The sequence below is a fragment of the Diceros bicornis genome, chromosome 14 (assembly GCF_020826845.1).
Source record: "Diceros bicornis minor isolate mBicDic1 chromosome 14, mDicBic1.mat.cur, whole genome shotgun sequence".
In the NCBI taxonomy this organism is placed as follows: domain Eukaryota; kingdom Metazoa; phylum Chordata; class Mammalia; order Perissodactyla; family Rhinocerotidae; genus Diceros; species Diceros bicornis.
This window is the reverse complement of record NC_080753.1, coordinates 41,884,699-41,902,329: the sequence shown is the minus strand read 5'-3', so window position 1 is coordinate 41,902,329 and position 17,631 is coordinate 41,884,699. Positions and strand designations below refer to the sequence as shown.

General features: G+C 45.0%; 2 protein-coding genes across 2 annotated transcripts in view; both read left to right on the top strand.

The window, feature by feature from the left end:
* The window catches only part of LOC131414023 (butyrophilin subfamily 3 member A3-like), a 72,982-nt gene extending 59,023 nt beyond the window's left edge, over positions 1-13,959 (top strand). Inside the window, exon 11 of the mRNA XM_058555065.1 lies at positions 13,239-13,959. Within this exon, the coding sequence (XP_058411048.1) occupies positions 13,239-13,942 (704 nt within the window). The 3' untranslated portion in view covers positions 13,943-13,959. The remainder of the gene's footprint in view (positions 1-13,238) is intronic.
* Positions 1,199-10,376, top strand: LOC131414034 (butyrophilin subfamily 3 member A2-like). The gene is given in 8 exon segments (XM_058555070.1): positions 1,199-1,410; positions 2,698-2,846; positions 5,789-5,919; positions 6,176-6,523; positions 7,947-8,228; positions 9,781-9,960; positions 10,137-10,157; positions 10,247-10,376. Coding segments are annotated over 6 exon segments (951 nt in total). The 5' UTR covers positions 1,199-1,410; positions 2,698-2,846; positions 5,789-5,840; the 3' UTR covers positions 10,288-10,376.
* Positions 13,960-17,631: the final 3,672 nt, after the last annotated feature.

Genomic DNA, 17,631 nt, shown 5'->3' with positions numbered 1-17,631 from the left:
AGGGTTTGTTTTCCTTCCACGTAAAATGAATTCAGAGGGCAGCAGTCCACAGCTGGTCTGGGAGCTCAGAGAAGCATCCATACCCCAGACTCCCTCCATCTTTATTTTCTGCCATCTCAGCAGGTGGCTTCCATTCTCAAGGTTGCCTCATGGTCATGAAATGGTCCCTGCACTCCAGCTCCAAGGACCATGTTCTAAAAGGAAGGAGGAAGTGGGAAAAGTACAGACCTCTCTTGAGAAACACAGCCCAACAACTTCCACCTACAAATCATTGGCTCAAACTTAGTCGCTTGGTTTCTCCTATCTGTAAGAGGAATGGGCACATGGCAGGACCTCCCAAAACTGAGTTTGATTACTAAAAAACAGCAGGGAATAGGTATTGCACAAGCAATCAACATTGTCTACCACAGAGTCTAAATTCAAACTTGGAATATTATCAAATTCCATCAGCCAAGGTCATATCACAGCCCCAGGAGCTTAATCGCCACCTTGAGATGACACTAAAGTGTCTTGAGAGGCCCTAGGCCACAGTAGGACCAGTTTTTCCAAAAGGCACCGTACAGAAACAACATTCACAGACTATGCGGAGTCTAACCTCAGACAATACAGAATCCTGTAGGCAGAGTAGAAACAAATACACATGAAAACAAGAATGTAGCACAAATAAGGCACAGAGGGCGAAGGAAGCTGCTCAGCAACACTCCAAATAAGAAGGTTCTGAAAAATGTGAGACGTGCCCATCAGTCACTGGCAGTGCTGCCTCTGGAGCATGAACATTATATGATGTGGTCGTGGATCTGAGACCTGAGGTTCAGAGGTGCTGAAAAGGTGGAGGGGGTCTGGTTTTCTTTCTGTACATACCTCCATTTGCCTCTGCTGTAAAGGACGTCCTCCTCCGTGTGCCCACCTACATGTACACGGATGTTAGCAAATGGCCACAGAAACATTGTAATAATGCACGTCTTCCTCTCTTCACACATTAAAATCTTGTAATTTTTCTGCTTAGCTCTGCTGATAAATCTATTGTGATATAAAAGACATAACAGGTGTATATAATGAAATACTGATTATACACAAACATACACATGAATGACTAAAATAGGTAAACACAGAGAGACACAAACAGTGTGGTAATCAGGGCTGTAATTTTTCTTCATTATTTGCAATCCTATATAGTTTCAGTTTTCATTCTAACCTTCCGCACTGGTTTCTGCCCAGCAACTGATGAGCAACACCACCCGAGCCAATTGAAAGACCAATTCTTCCAAAAAGAGACTCTGTTCCTGTTTGTCACAGTGAGCAGCCTTTCTTTCTTTTCCCTTTCTTCCAGAGCAGACTATTAACCATAATGGAGAACTGTTGATTACCTTCATTCTATGGGCTCTGATTTTCATATGGGAATGCCAAAGTGTAAGTGGGGGAAATTTGTAACAGCTAGGGCCTCAGGCACTAGAAAGAGAGAGGCTAAAAAGCTGAGAGTGGGTACACCCAGAGAAAGGGGTTTGGTGCTTGTGTATGTGGTGAAGGGATGTGTGGGCGAGAGGCAATGCAAAAGGTAAGGACTTGCACTGGGAAATCTGGTGGGAGGGAGACAACTTGAACGAAGAAACTTCCCAACTGCACGTTCTTAAGAACTTCCTGTGGTCAGAAAGGAAAGGAGCAAAGGACTCTTGTAATATCTGCTGGTCATCTCTGGGGATATATCCTAAGAAATTCTCAAGAGAGATGTGCTTTATTTATTTTTTTTGTTGTTGTTGTTGTTTTTGTTTTTTTTTGTGAGGAAGATTAGCCTTGAGCTAACATCCGTGGTAATCCTCCTCTTTTTGCTGAGGAACACCGGCTCTGAGCTAACATCCACTGCCTAATCCTCCTCCTTTTTTTACCCCCAAAGCCCCCCAGTAGATAGTTGTACGTCATAGTTGCACATCCTTCTAGTTGCTGTATGTGGGACAGGGCCTCAGCATGGCTGGAGAAGCGGTGCATCGGTGCGTGCCCGGGATCCGAACCCGGGCTGCCAGTAGTGGAGCGCTCACACTTAACCTCCAAGCCATGGGGCCGGCCCGAGAGATGTGCTTTAAACATTTATATGTAACACTGTTTCTTACAGAATTAGTTACAGTTTAGAAAAATCTGAACCAGCCTCCGATACTACATACACATACATATGCAACAGTTGGAGGACAGTTAACACATGGTCTGATCGCAGGGGATTTCCATACAGTCACGAGGAATCATGTTTTTAATAAAGAGTTTTTGTTTATAATTGTAATAAAATTGGATTCAAATTGAATATTTAAATTGTATGTACATTTTGCTATAGTAGATTTTACTATGATAAACAGCCTTAAACATAAATCTTTGTGGTGACATCTGATTTCTTTTCTTTAAGAATAACTTCTGCAAATGGAATTTGGGGTCAAAAAATGAAGTGTTTTGATGACATTTGGTACAAACATATGGCCAAAATACTTCCAGAAATATTTACATTCCCATAAAGCAAAATATATGATTACTATCACAGATTATTTGAATTTTATTCTTTTATATTTTCCTTCACCTTAAAATTGTTTATAAGCAATTTTATATTGGATAAAACAATAAATAACCTAAAAAATAAGTAAAAACATATTCCCCACTCTGAGGACAGTAGAGAAGCTGTTACCTATTGTACTAATGATAATACTGTCCTCTCTCTAGCAGCATCGAGAGCAGTTTGACGAGCAGAGGACGAGCTGAAAGGCAGTATTCTGTCTGAGGGTGTGTCCAGGTTTCAGACAAGGGTCTGAAGGAGAGCCAGCTGCACAGACTCCTGCTCCCTTGTCCCCCGGCAGTTCCCGGACTTGCAGGTACCGTGACTGCGGGCCTCATGCTGGTTTGTTTTGGAGGAGTTGGTATTTTCTGAACAACTAGTATGTTGCAGTCACTATAATTATTTGTAACAATCCTTAATTAAGTTATACATGAAAACTTTTAAAATTTAACACATTCAAATAATTTTCAAAGTATAGGGTGCAAAGGACAAAAGTATCTTTCACTCAATCCCCAATTCTCAGTGTAGCATGTGTCCCTTTAGACCTTTTTTTTTGTGAGGAAGATCAGCCCTGTGTTAACATCTGCCAATCCTCCTCTTTTAGCTGAGGAAGACTGGCCTTGAGCTAACATCCGTGCCCATCTTCAGTGCATGCCCAGGATCTGAACCTGCGAACCCTGGGTCGCTAAATCAGAGTTGCGCACTTAACTGCTGCGCCACAGGGCCAGCCCTGTTGATCACTTTTTTACTTTTAAAAATAGTGCTGCACTGTCATCCTTACACATGCTTCTCTCTGGACCCAGGGAAGTGCTTTGCTGGACCAGATATCTGGAGTAGAATTGCTGGACCATTAATGCACATTTTAAAGTTTATATTTCACGTTCTTTCATGAGTGACTGGGCTCAAATAGGTTTTGTCACATGGCTAAGATCACACAGCTTGTGAACCATAGAGCCATTACCTAGTTTCCACATGCTTTTTGTTCCTACATCTAACATATAGTGGGCCTGGCACATAGTGTGTGCTCAGTGAATATTTGATGAACAAATGAACGAAAAGATGGGTGAGGCCTGGTCTTGTTCCCAGCTCTCCCGTTCACTAGCCTTCTGATTTAGAAGTGGTGGGTTCAGCCTCTGACTGACTCCAGAGTGTCCACCAGGAGTCTGCTTAGATCTTAACCTGAGTCTGATGGGGGCGTGGGTTTAACTTAGTCACGGCCATGGGTTGGGGCTTAGAGGAGTCCGCAGTGTTGCTGCCCAGATGGGCACACTCTCAAGTCATTTATCAGCACCCCATTCCACCTGACATCTTCAGGGAAGGAGAAGATACGTGATGGGAGAGGACCAAGGGAGAAAGGAGGGGGCTAGGTCCAGTGATCTCAGTCCTGTCTCTGAGTAATCCACCTAGGCCTGCTCTCAGACCCTCCACTATATAGGGATGCAGCCAACTCTGGGGTAGTTAGAATGGAAGCCAAGCTAGAACTCCAGCTAGAATCAAGCCTTGCCAGCTGGCAAGGGCCCCACACTTCCCTTAACACGAAGGTTCACAGTGATGCCACAGACCATGCGTAAAAGATGGTGGAGGTACTTTTCTGAGCCACGATAGAGTGGGGAGCACTGGGCTGTGAGTGGGGAGTCACAGGGGCCCTGCCTCTGAGCCAAGAGGACCTCAGCACTTCCTAGAGGCCTGAGCTTTGTTGGGCTGCTGTGTGCTCTTAGCTTGACATATTTGCCCCTACTTTGCAACTGTCAGCTTTTACATCTCTGCCTCGAAAAGGCACTTCTCGAGCAGTGGAAAGACTAAGACGAGGAACTTATCTGTTGCGGGTGACCCAGGAGGCCATCTGCCAAAGAGCACTGGTGAACACTGGAAGCATTGGTAAACACTTCACACTTCATTGGTGAAGACTGGAAATAAAAAATTTCCTTCTCAGAGATGTTTTCCCACAAGGAACAGTTGTGAAAAGAGTGCACTGAGGCACAGAGTAGTAACATTCTTACATGCATATCAGGACATGCTGACTCCTTGAAACCACCTCATTGAAAATTAGGAATAAATCCATTAATATAGGCAAGTCCCAGTGGGAGCACAAGAGGTCAAGCTCTGCTCTCTAAGCCAAACCAAAAGAGCATGTCATTATAGAGACACATGCTTGTCTCACAAGTCTCCACCTCCCCTCCTGTCAGATGACAACTAGCTAATGTGATCATCTAAACCGATTTAAAATGCTATTGAGTATTAACAGGTTAATATGTTACCCCTCATCCCTTCACTCTTTCAACAAATATTTTCTGAGTGTTCCGTGTGACCCACACACTGTTGTGCGGGCTTGATATACATGAGGAAACAAAATATATAAATATCTCTGCTTTGTGGAGCTTCCATTCGAGCAGATGGAGACAGATGGTAAAAACATGGTACGTTAGATGGTGAAAATTCAACGGGGAAAGAGATCAGGCACAGGAGGACTGGAGCAGTTTGTCATAATCCTGTGGTCAGAGAAGGTCTCATGGAGGAACGGACTTTAGAGAAAAGATTTAAAGGAGGTGAGGGAGTGAGCGTTGTGGGTGTCTGGGGGGAAATGGTTCCAGACAGAGGGAAGAGTCAGGGCTGAGGCCCTCTGTCCTGGCCTGTTCAAGGACCAGCAAGAAGGCCAGTGTGGCTGGAGCAGACGAGGAGAGCAGGGGAGAGGAAGTGAGAGGTGCAGGTCCTGGAGGGCCATGTTAGCCATTGTGAGGACTTCAGCATCTACTCTGAGTGAACTGGGAGCCACTGGAAGGTGCTGAGCAGAGGGGTGACATGATGTGACTCAAGGAATGTTCTGGCTGTTGTGTTGAACATAGACTGTAGGGGACACAGGTGGAATCAGGGGACCCAGAGTGGAGGGTCCTGCATTATCAGAGTGTGGCGGCGGAGGTTTGGACCTGGCTGTAGCAGTGGAAGTGTGGGAAAGCGGAAGGATTCTGACATATTTGGCCAGTAGAGCCTAGGATTTCCTGATGGGTTAGGGATAATTCATGTACATTTAACACTACACACATAACATTTATATGTTAAATGTATGCACATATTTTTGGCATTAGCATTACATATTTTTATGAGTGATTTTCCCTTTTGAAACTCAAACGTTAAGAGACTCCCAAGCAGACATTTTGGCAGAGGAAGATCTTGAGTCACCACACTAGCAACTGTGTATTTCACTCTGAGCTGGCTCTGGGGAGGTGGAGGTTTGATGTGGAATTCGCCATCTTCTTCCAGGTTGTAGTTTCTGCCTGACTCTTTTTGGGGTCTCTCTGCAGCACAGAGGAAAATGGCAAGTTCCCTAGACTTCCCTCTGCTTGACCTCCTTGTCTGCCTCGTCTTGGTCCAGCTGCTTACCCCTTGCTCAGGTAGGAAACATTCTGCTTTCATGCATCTGAAGGAGACAGTTACCTATTAGCATCCAGTCAGAACCTCTGACAACATCTCATACCTGGAAGTCCCATCCCAGATTGAAGGCGCAAATGCCATTAAGACAAATTGTACTTCTGTTTGGATCCTGTTCCTCTCTAGGTTTTTCATATCTCACCTCCCTGCCTAAGACCCCTCGCTCTTACCCTCATGGCCCCAACTCCCTCTGATGGAGCTTCTCCTTTTGCTGACCAGCTCAATTTTCTGTGATTGGACCCTTTGGGCCCATCCTCGCCATGGTGGGTGAAGACGCTGATCTGCCCTGTCATGTGTCCCCCAAGATGAGCGCAGAGACCATGGAGCTGATGTGGGTGAGATCCAGCCTTGGGCAGGTAGTATATGAGTATGCAAACGGGCAGGAAGTAGAAGAGCAACAGATGGCAGAGTATCGAGGGAGAACTTCTATTTTAAGAGATGGCATCACTGAAGGGAAGGCTACTCTCCGAATTTACGATGTCAGAGCCTCTGACAACGGAAGCTACCTGTGTTATTTCCAAGATGAAAACTTCTCTGAAAAAGCCATGGTGGAGCTGGAGGTTGCAGGTGAGTCTCCTAGTTTTATTCTGAGCTCGTTCTGCTGTGGGACCTGGGGGCAGAGGCGGAGTTCATGCTCCTAATCCCCCTCAGAGCATCCTGGCTATTAACCGGGATCTGCCTCCACTGCCTTCCCTCTTTGTTTCTCTAGGCGCTTGGGAGAGGCACAGGTATTCCTCCAGGAAAAATTCCCCCTGTACCCTATAACGTCAAGTAAAGAGCTCCCTCATGCTGGCCACCACGGTCTAAGCAGGGAAGTGGAAGATCGAGGATAGGAAGGATAAGGAAACATCTCCTCCGTGGTGGCACACAGGTGTTTGGATTCAGTTGTGTTCCAGGTAGCTTCAGTAGTCTATCCAGGTGCATGTTGCTGTGGGCCCTGGGAGGCTGACCTATGGGACAGCATCTGTGCTGCCAATGTTGTCCCACGACAGGCCCCTAGGAACACACCCGGAGTTGACCAAGTTGTTTTTATACTTCTTGCAGCGGGGGGAGAATGCATGTCCTGTGGGAACCATGGGGTGTCTCAGTAAGAGGGTGTTAGAGAAGACTTGGTATAGAACTTGGGCTTCTGTTAGTTTGGAGTTGGGAGAGGGTAAATGGAAGTGGGGCTTTCTCTGGATTGGAAGCTGTCAGGAAGGTGAAGGGTGTGATTCTGTGGGTGGCTGTCTTAAGACGTCTTATCTTGGAGGAAGACTAGAGTGAGGTTAAAATTGTAATTGGTCAAGGAGCAGCAGTCACTCATAGCCAGGATAGGGAAATGTTTGGTCATGATTGTGGTTTGGACAGTGTTCATATTTTTCTCTATATTCAAACACGATTGTGTGAGTGGTCATGTTTTTGTCTTGACCCATCATAGTGACAAAGTGCCCTTGTCTGATGTTGATGTTCAATGAAGTTGCTTATGTTCAACAGGAGATCACCAAGACCAGGCAGATGTCCAGACGTCAAGGGTTGCATTTCTCTTTCTCAGATCACTCTCTTGCCCTGTGGCTTCTGGCTGGGTTTGGCTAATGGGGAGCCATAGCAGAAGATGGAAGGAGGGTGAGAGGAGAGAGAGGACTAGGCACTTATCCTCATGGCTTGTTCCCTGCAGGACCACCTCTAGCTGGCTGCATTCGCTTCCTGAAGATCACCGTTCCTCTTAAGAAAGCCCTCTCTACATTGCCATCTTATTTTAGGTCTTTAAAATGGCTTCCTCTCCTCCTCCCTTTGGGTTTTGGGGTGGGTAGTAACAGCTCCACTGTTCCTGGTCTTGGTGTTTTTCTCTATCCCATGTAGTTTTCCCCTCACCATGACCATGCTTTTGTAAACAGCTCCTTAATGAAACCCCTCTTGAATTACCTAATGTGAGTGTGTCATTCAATTCTTGTTGAGACTTTCCCTGATAAAGGAGGCTCCAAAGAATTCAGGCTCATTTATCCTTCCACAGCCCTGGGTTCTGATTTTCACATTGAAATGAGGGGTTATGAGGATGGAGGGATCCGTCTGGAGTGCACATCCACCGGTTGGTATCCTCAGCTCCAAATAGAGTGGAGAGATGCCACAGGAGAAGACATGCCGGCTTTGGCAGCATCTTCGGTTGCAGATGGAGAAGGCTTGTATATAATCGCATCATCTGTGATCGTGAAAGACAGCTCTGGGGAAGGGGTATCCTGTATCATCAGAAATCCCCTCCTCAGCCAGGAAAAGACCGCCAGGATTTCCATTGGAGGTCAGTACCTGCTTAGCCTCAGGTAAATGGTGCTGGGCTATGGCTATTGAAAGAAGGAGAATGTGTGATTCTCTGTTGCTGTCTTGGCTCTCTGTAGTGAATATGAGGCACAGAGCAGGGATCTTGAGCCTCTTTCTTACTCCAGGCATGTTTCTGGATGTTTCTTTTCCCCATAAAGCTGTATTTTTGTCACATATATTACTGCCTAAGTCCTACGTGGCAGAAACTGTGACAGGCAGTGAGAATTGGGGGAAAATGGTAAAGATCAGACTCTTAAGCAGAGACAAATGACAAAATGGGAAAAACATGTACAACTCATATCTTACAGAAAGAACTATTCTCCTTAAAATATAAAACAAGCCAGTAGAAAAATGAGCACAGTACATGAATTATTAGTTCACAGAAAAGGAAATAACACATGAGATGATGTCTCATCTCTCTCAATAGAGGAACGTGTTAAAATATTTTCTACTTGTGAAATTGTCAACAAAAGAAAAGAAAACAAAACCAAGGCGGCAGATCACATATTATGACGGCAGGATTGTGGGGAGATTGTTACTCTTAGACATTTGTTGGTATAATTTGGTATATTTTTGGTATAAATTGGCATTAACTTCTAATGCCAGCAATATAGCAGTATTTCTCCAAACCACATATTTCTTGATCCAAAATCTCTCTTCTGGGAATTTCTCTGACAGAAATGCTTGCATTTTTATGAAATAAACCATGAAAAGTTGATTTCTTACAGCAGTAATTATAATAGCAAAAAGTTAGGAACTATGAACATGTCCATCAATGGGAAACTGGCATGCAATGGAATGTTGCACAGCTGGGAGAGAAAACACAGACATTTTCTCTGTACTAATATGGCAGGTTCTCTAAGATAAAGAGAAAGCCAGATGCAGAGCAGTTTGTATCTAATGCTATCTTGGGTGTAAACAAGAAAATATAAGAATATATTTATATTTTTAAAATTTAATACACACTTGCATAGCACTCACTATGTGTCAGGCACTTTATAAGCATCAATTGAATTTTTTTAACCTTATGAGTGAGGTACTATTATTATCCCATGTTACAGATTAGGACGCCAGGAACAGAGTGGTTAAGTAATTAGTCCAAGATCACACTGCCAGTCCAGTGGAGGAGCCAGAATTTGAACCCAGGCTCTCCAGCTCCTAAGTTCCTACTCTTAACCACCCACCATATTAAGCTGATTAATGAGAAGTTAATAAATGGGGAAAGGGAGGAGGGAATGGATGGGAGACCTGGATGACTTTTTATATTTTTTTGATCTTTGAACCACGTAAATGTAACATATGAAAAACTAAATTAGAAAACACATAAGATTGTGATGCTCAAGTAACTCATATTCAGATGTGAGAAGCAGACAGTTCAAGACAAGTAATATCGTTATGTTATAGTAAGAGTTTACCGAAGTCTTATCTAAAGTTCCCTGATACTTTAGAAGGAGAAGGAACATTCATGTCCTGAGACCAACTCTGTGATCCCTGCCCTGGGGGTGAGAGGCTAAAGCTCCATTCCATTGCAGACCCCTTCTTCTGGAGGGCCAGTACCTGGATGGCAACCCTGGCTGGAACCCTACCTGTCTTGCTGCTGCTTCTCGCAGGGATGGGTTACTTCCTCTGGCAAAAGTAGAAGGAGAAACAGGTTCTATCCCGGGAAAAAGAGAGAGAAGAAGCAGAAAAGGATTTAGAACGAAGGGCAAGAGGTATCGGACCAGGAAGGGAAGCTATTGCGATGGTTTATGGGAGGGAACCCAAGAACCTGACCCTGCCCAACCCCGTGCACCCAACCCTTCACTGGGTCATTTGTAAGGTTTATGTTCCAGAAGTTCTCCCAGATGGATCCCCATAACAATAATTTTTTTTCCTGCTTATTTTCTAGAGAAGCTCCTGCGTGAATTCGGTAAGTTCTGATTCCCCCAGGGACCCTGGCATGTCTGGGTATCGCTGCTTTAAGCATCTTAATGACTCTTCACATTTCTTCCATTGTAGAGAAGAGAGAGTTCCTACTCATGGCTGGTGAGTGCCTCTGACATTATCTCTGAATTCACATCTAAGACTCTGTGCTGGGATATTTCCCTGCTCTGTCCTCATCCTTAAATCTGCCCAGGGCTGAGAAATGTCCCTGATGCCTTTAGGGAGGGAAAAAGAAGGGTTTCTGATTTGGGGAAGCACAAGGAGTTGTGTTTTTTTAATAGAGAAAAGGGCCCTCAATCTCTCTCCAGGAGGGGCCCATAGACTCTCCAGCCCAGCAAGGCACCAGGGAACATCCAGGGTGCACTTGAAAGGAAAGGAGGAGCAGGGGGATGGAACTCTCTAGATGAAGGGCCTTCCCTATGCTGGGAACCTAACTAATTGCTTTACATAATCTGTAGGCTGCTGAGAAGGAAACAAAGAATGTAAGAATTAAAAGAATGAGAAAAACAGGGAAGGGGAAAAAAGTGTATTTTAAAAAAGAAATAGCCACAATGGCTCAGTTGTGATAGATTTATTAGAACTGCTTTTAATAAAAAACAGTATGTGAAATTTCCTCATTAAGTTGTCCAGTTCTTTCAAAAGTAGGCAGGACGTAATACAGCTTGAGACAGATGGATTCTAGTGCACACACACATAGTCGTGTACACACAGTGACACCTGCGCCCAGGTATGGGAGTGTAGATACATACAGAATAGATCTGCCGGGTCTCAGCTGGGAAGGCACTTACATGGTGCCTGTGGTATCATCAGCATGCAATTGATGTTCTCAGACTTGATATTAAGGAGGAGAGAGGAGGACAGTACTGAACAGGCCCAAGGAGAATGTAGTAAGGGTGGGGGTGGAGGTCAAAGGGAAATATTAGGTAGGTGTAAAAGAAGAGAAAGGACATGACTCAGAAAAGACACAGTTCCGGTGACATCTCTACCTTTCTTCTATTGTAGGTGGAGAGAAGTCTCAGACCTATGGAGGTGAGTGACCCTGATGTTCTCTGAGTTTCCTGGCACACGTGTACTAAACATTTAAATCTTTTCTCTGCTGTGTGACCCATTGGCATTCCCAGAAGGAATAATCAGATCTAGCCCAACGACTCATTTTCTGTGGGGGATACCACCCACACTTCTCTGCAGCCTCAGATAGGACCTTCCAGACACAGTGTCTGGGCATTTTCTGCCACCCCTCACCATGCTAGCACACATGCCCACACCCTAGCAAGGCCTGGACATGTCGCCTGCAGCCCCAGCATGACTGAAGGAGGGAAGTCCACCATTTTTGAGAGGTTCTATGCCTGATGCAGCAGAGCCGTAGAGGAAGGAAGCTGGACATTGGAAGAGACTGACGAAAGGGAAAGAGAAATGGCTTACTGAGGAGAATGGTGGGGGCAAGAACAGAAATAATGCCCTTTCCTTACCCATGTCTCCTGCCTTTCAGAATCAAAGATGGCCCTCTTCCAAGCTGGTGAGTGAATCACTGTATGTTCCCTAGGACAACAAGCTGAGGGAAGACATTCCCTTTTTCTTCCCCAACTCATGAGATTCTGGGAAGAAAAGTCTCCAAGACAGGGTGAGTTCTGGATGGATGAATTGATGCCCTGACCTCAAAGGTGTGCCCAACTCCCACACAAAGGTGTGCTCATCAGCTCCCGCTGAGAGCCCAGAGAAGCAGGGAGAATTGCTCTCCTGGGATTCCACAGATCTTCACAGGAAGGAAGAGGCATAAGGGGTAGAGCTGAGGGAAAGGAGAGGCAGAGCAAACTAATACAGCAGGGAGAGTGAGGATGTGGAATGTTCAAGTAGAGAAGGCAATGAGCAAAGATCTTTGCTTCGCCCAAGCTTCTTATGCCACCTCCTGCTGCTGTGTGTCCCCAAGTTACTTAATGTTTCTGAACTTTAGTCACCTCATTTTTAAATGATGATCGTAATCTCTATTATGTGAGAGTTGAGGTAAAGAGTAAATGAGGTAATGAATGTGCTTTGATAAAAAAATATAAAAAAGAGATGACGTTCAATTTGGACAATTGAAGAAAGTTCAGGAAGGAACTCTTTAGAAAGGCAGGAGCGGGGTTAAGGGAAATCAACAAGGGAATGTGAAGTGCTTCATGGCTCACACTAGTGAGAAGCTGTTACCACCCTAGACTTGAAGGAATAGGGCGAGGGAGCAGTTACTGGAGCCCAGAGGAAGCTGTAGCTCAAGGACACGGCTGTCTGAGAGGAGTCATGCCTTTGTTAGAGCATCACCATCTGAGGTTGACAGGGATGAAGCAGGGGAATTAAATGCTGTGCATCTCTTACTTTCTCCTTCCAATCTTCAGCTAGTACCTCCCATTGGCCAAACCCAACAAGTAACCAGAGTCAAGAAAGCCCAGTGACGTTGTCCATAGAGGATACATTCCTGGGGCCCAGAAGAGGGTAGAGAAATTTGGAGAGTGGATCTGGGAGCACAGAAAAGCCCCCAGCATGGCCTCTAGCACAGAGAAGGCCTATGCTATTATGCTATTATAATATCAGGCACTTCTCCACACCCGGCCCTGGGCTACATATGAAAGACCTTTTTCTACCCTAGAGATTAGTATTTTTATCCCCATTTTTCAAATAAGGAAATTGAGGCTAAAAGGTATTATGTAAGTTGGGTCTATGGAAAAAGAGACTGCAGGAGAGCAAATTTTCTCAGTTCATGAGTGGTAGAGCAGGGATTGAAATGAAAATCTATGTGACTATAAAGCACAGGTGGGCAGAGTCATTTTGGGGAGGGAAGTAGGAAAAAGATGGAAGGAAGGAGCCAGATTGAGATATTGGATTAGGCAGACCCTGACCCTCAGCACTCTACTCTACTGAACACAAGACCCCTGAGCCTTTCTTTTGGTATTGCTGAGGGGGTGACATTTAGGGCAGGTTGGGGACACCAGGCTCTGGAATCAGACCTGCTCAGCCAGACCCACGTTTTGAAAGCTGAGGCCCTGAGGTCTAGGAACAAAGCTGACTCCACAGCCAATCCTTAAACTTTCTGCAGTGGATGTGATTTTGGATCCGGACACAGCATATCCCAAACTTCGTGTTTCTGAGGACCGGAGGAGCCTGTGGCAGGGAATCATACGACGGAATCTGCCACCCAACCTGAAGAGATTTGATATGCATTACTGTGTTCTTGGCCGCAACAGATTCACGTCAGGGAGACATTTCTGGGAGGTGGTGGTGGGGGACAGGGAAGAGTGGTATGTCGGGGTGTGTGAGGAGGATGTGGAGAGGAAAAAATGGGTTAAAATTTCACCTGAGAATGGATTCTGGCTTCTGGGGCTGTCCAAGTGGATAGGCTATCATCCTCTCACTTACTCCCAGACCATCCTGGAAGTTGCCAACCCCCTTCAAAAAGTGGGAGTTTTCTTGGACTATGAGACTGGTGAGGTCTCATTCCACAATGCCTTGGATGGATCTCATATCTACAGCTTCCTGCACACCTCCTTCTCTGGGCCTGTGTGCCCTGTTTTCAGAATTAAGACAAGGGATCTAACTGCCTTGACCATTTGCCCAGCGCAGACAGGAGTGCAGAGTTCCCTTGTTACTGACCTAGTGTCTGATGTTTCCCTGGAGACCCCAGTGAACCCAAGCTCTGCTGATGGGAATGGGGACCCTCAGGCTGAAGTATCCTGCTTGCTTTCTCCTGCCCAGCCTGGAGCTGAGTGTCTCCTCTTTAACAGCAACTCATCACAACAATAAAATACTTACTAAATGCACACACTATGTGAAGCACTTCACTAATATTAATTCCATTATTCCACTTGACAGTTGAGTTTGATACCACTTTATTTTCTCCTTTCTGTAGATAAGGAAATAGGATCTAGAAAATTGAATTAACTTTCCAAAGGTGACTCAGCAAGTGAAAGACAGCTGGGATTTGAACAACAATAATTAACTCAAAAGATAACGTAAAATGTACTGGGTGTTGTGCTAAATGCTTTTAGTGAATTTCACTCATTTAATCCTCACAACAACACTGTGAGGTAGTCTTATTTCGATAATGTGGAAACTGAGGCAGAGCCAGGTTAAGTAAATTATATAATTTACACAGAAATTTGTGCTGCTGCGAGACGTTTGGCCCCTGTCCCACCTGCACATCCTAGGCTGTCCTTTTTCTGCCCCATAGCCCCCAGGGGAAGGGACCATGTGCAGCCCTGAGGTTCCTTCCCCAGAGCACCTCAGGATGAGGATCACTGTGAGTGACTATGGAGGCCACACTCCACTTGGTTCCTTCAAGGTCGATTGTCAGAGCCATAGGTCCAGCACTTCATTGGATTGAGTCTGCAGGGGGACGTGGTGCAGTGAGTGAATTCACAGGGACTGCATCACGCAGGATGTGAGGGGACCAGAGGCCAAACCCTTCACTAATAATGGTCACATGTGCACCCACTGTCAATGTGATGCGTGATCATGGAGCCAGAACCAATCCTCCCACTTGAACGTCTCAGGGAAGCCTTACTTAACACTTAAAGATTGTTTGTGGAATAGGAATTTGGGAGGAAGGAAGCTAGATGAACTTTAGTGGTATTTTTATCACACTGTGGAATCCATCTCCAGGAAAGGGATACTTCCACTCCTGATCATTCACTGATGGTAACGGATGTTCCTTTCATTTGATGGATACAGGGAAAGGCTACTCTTCATTAGAATCACTATTATTGTTCACCACTGTCTCCCCACTACCAGGCATGTGGTTGTCAAGTTACATTTGTTCAATAAATTTGTTAATAGTCTTTACTCTTCCACTGAACTTTTTCTAGATTTTACGCCCCCACAGTTTACTCATCACAGTTTCACAGTTTACTTCATTGCAACATTTTCAAAAAATCCTTAGTTTATTAGTTTTCTGTCACTGTCATAATAAATTATTTCAAATTTTCGGACCTAAAACAAGACAAATTTATTACCTCACATTTTCTGTAGGTCAGAAGTCCCACACAGGTCTCACCGAGCTAAAATCAAGGTGCCTGCACTGAGTTACTTTCTGGAGGCCCTGAGGAAGAATCTTTTTACGTGATCATTCATATTTTTGGCAGAATTCAGTTTCTTGCAGTTGTGGAACTGAGGTTGCCATTCCTTGCTGGATGTCAGCTGAGGGCTCTTCCCAGCTTCTACATGCTGCTGCCCTCCTAGGTTTGTGATGGTCTTCCTCCGTCTTCAAAGCAGCAATGGCAGATTGAGTTCCTCTCAATCTTTGCATCTTTCCTCGTTTTTCCTCCATTGAATCTCTTTGATTCCTCTGCCTTCTTCCACTTTTGAGGACTCATGTGATTAGATTGAGTCCGCTCGGTTAATCCAGGATACTTTTCCTAAGAATCCAGGATAATCTGCCTACTTTAAGGTCCAAAACCTTAATTCCATCTGTAAGGTTCCTTTTGTCATGTAAGGAATCGTATTCACAGGTTGCAGAGATGATGGTATGGACTGTTTAGCCTACTACACTTATCATAGTCACAGTCTCGCTCACTCTGAAGGAGGAGGAGTCTTTCCTCCTGGTAGCACCCTGTGTAGACTAAGGGCCTCCACGATTGGAAATGCTTGTGGATTTTTAGAAATTTTGTCTGTAGCCTTTTCTTCACTTACTAGAATCAGGTATGCAAGTCAGAGTGTACCTTTCCAGAGAAGATAATTCTCACTGTTGGATACAGTGTGTGGTGAAATTTCTACCTTATCCCATCTCTTAGTTTGGGTTCCCCAAGGGCTGACTCTGTGTCAAGGACTTGGGTTCAGGTAGTCCATCTGGAAAGCGATCCCAGGAAACCCAAGTTTGGAAATAAATGAAAGGGGAAAGGCCAACTAGGTGAAAAATGGCATAGAGGGTACGTTAATTAGTTGGTTATCATGTGGTCAACTGGGCTAGGTCCCACCCAGGGCACTCTGAGAAAACGTGAAATTGTGGGCTATTCCTCAGAATCCTCCTAGCAGGGGTGGGGAGCCTGGGACATTCATTCACAACTTCCTTCCTCTATTGGTTGAGGTTGCTCCTGAGGGTGTTAACTCCTCTGCTCTTCCAGGTTGGGCTGTGTATATGCAAAGGAGGAAACATTATTGCTGATGGAGAAGGTGGAGAAGAAAGGCAGGCACCTGAGAAATTGTTACCTTGCCAGAAACTGTCTACCCATAGTGAAACAAGGGACTTTGAGATTGGGCATCAACAGCATATTTTTTTACAAGGCTCTTTCTCCGAGAATATAGTGAATGCCTGTTAAGACCTGTCTGCCCTCTTTCCACCTCTATCCATTTAGCAGTCATGACTTCCTGTCTTCCAATATATGCCCGTATAACGTGGTCCCATTGCCCCCTGACATGGACTGGATCTGGGATGGACACCTGACCCAGACTAGGCCAGAAGGAATACCTTGCACATTTTGATTGAATGGCTCAGTGATATGTAAGTAGCTATACCTGGTTAGTAGCAGGTATGCATGGGAGCTGTGGGAAGGCATTTTCCATCCACAGAGTGGTCTAGAGAAGCACAAGGAAGGTGACCTACAGAGAGATTAGACCAAAGCAAAACCATTGTAGATGTGCAAAGAGAATGGTTCAAGATGGAAAGAGTTAGGACAGCTTTCTCATCCTTGTTCCAGTGCCTTTGGGGGCCCAGTTTTATTGATGCTGTTTATTCTGAGAAATTTGTTCTCTTGCAGCAAGATACATGTGTTGGTTATTGCTACAGCCCTGAAAATTAACAACTCAACAAAACTATTTTTCTATGCTCACTGATTCCAGGAGTCAGTAATTTGGAATTTGAACAGGACAGAGTAGAAATATCTTTTCTGAGTGCCAAGATATCTTGGCCTCACCTGGAAAGGATCTACAGCTGAAGGTGACTCAAAGAAAGGAACAAACTCTCTAGATTTATTCCTCTCAAGACAGAGAATGATTTAGATTGGTTGTCATGATATGAAGTGGCACAACCCAGTTGGACCTGGTTTCCTGCTAAGCTACCTCATGGGTAGAGGACCCACTCAGTGGGTCCTCCTCATGCTCTCTCTGACTCAGGTCAGCTATGACAGGGGTTGTGGCCTGGCTTCACTGGATACTTCTGGAAGAAACTTCCCCAGAACCCCTGGGTCTTATTTTCTTCAGATAGAGGCTGCAGGCAGGCCAGGCTCTTACACTCTCACTGCCCCCTCTTCTGTCTCTTCCTAAGAGCAACCCAGTCCTTGAAGGAAACTGTGGAGACATTGCTAGTGTGTTAATTGGTAGTATGTTAACTGCACAGTTTTGAGTTGAATTAGAAAGGAATTGGAGGCCTCCAGGGGAAGCATTATGATTCTTGAGGGAAATGTGAAGAAATGCATCTCAGGAAGATTATTCTAGAATAAATCTATACAATGACCTGATTGTGGTCTGTGGGACATTGGAGGGGAGCATTGTGTGTGTGT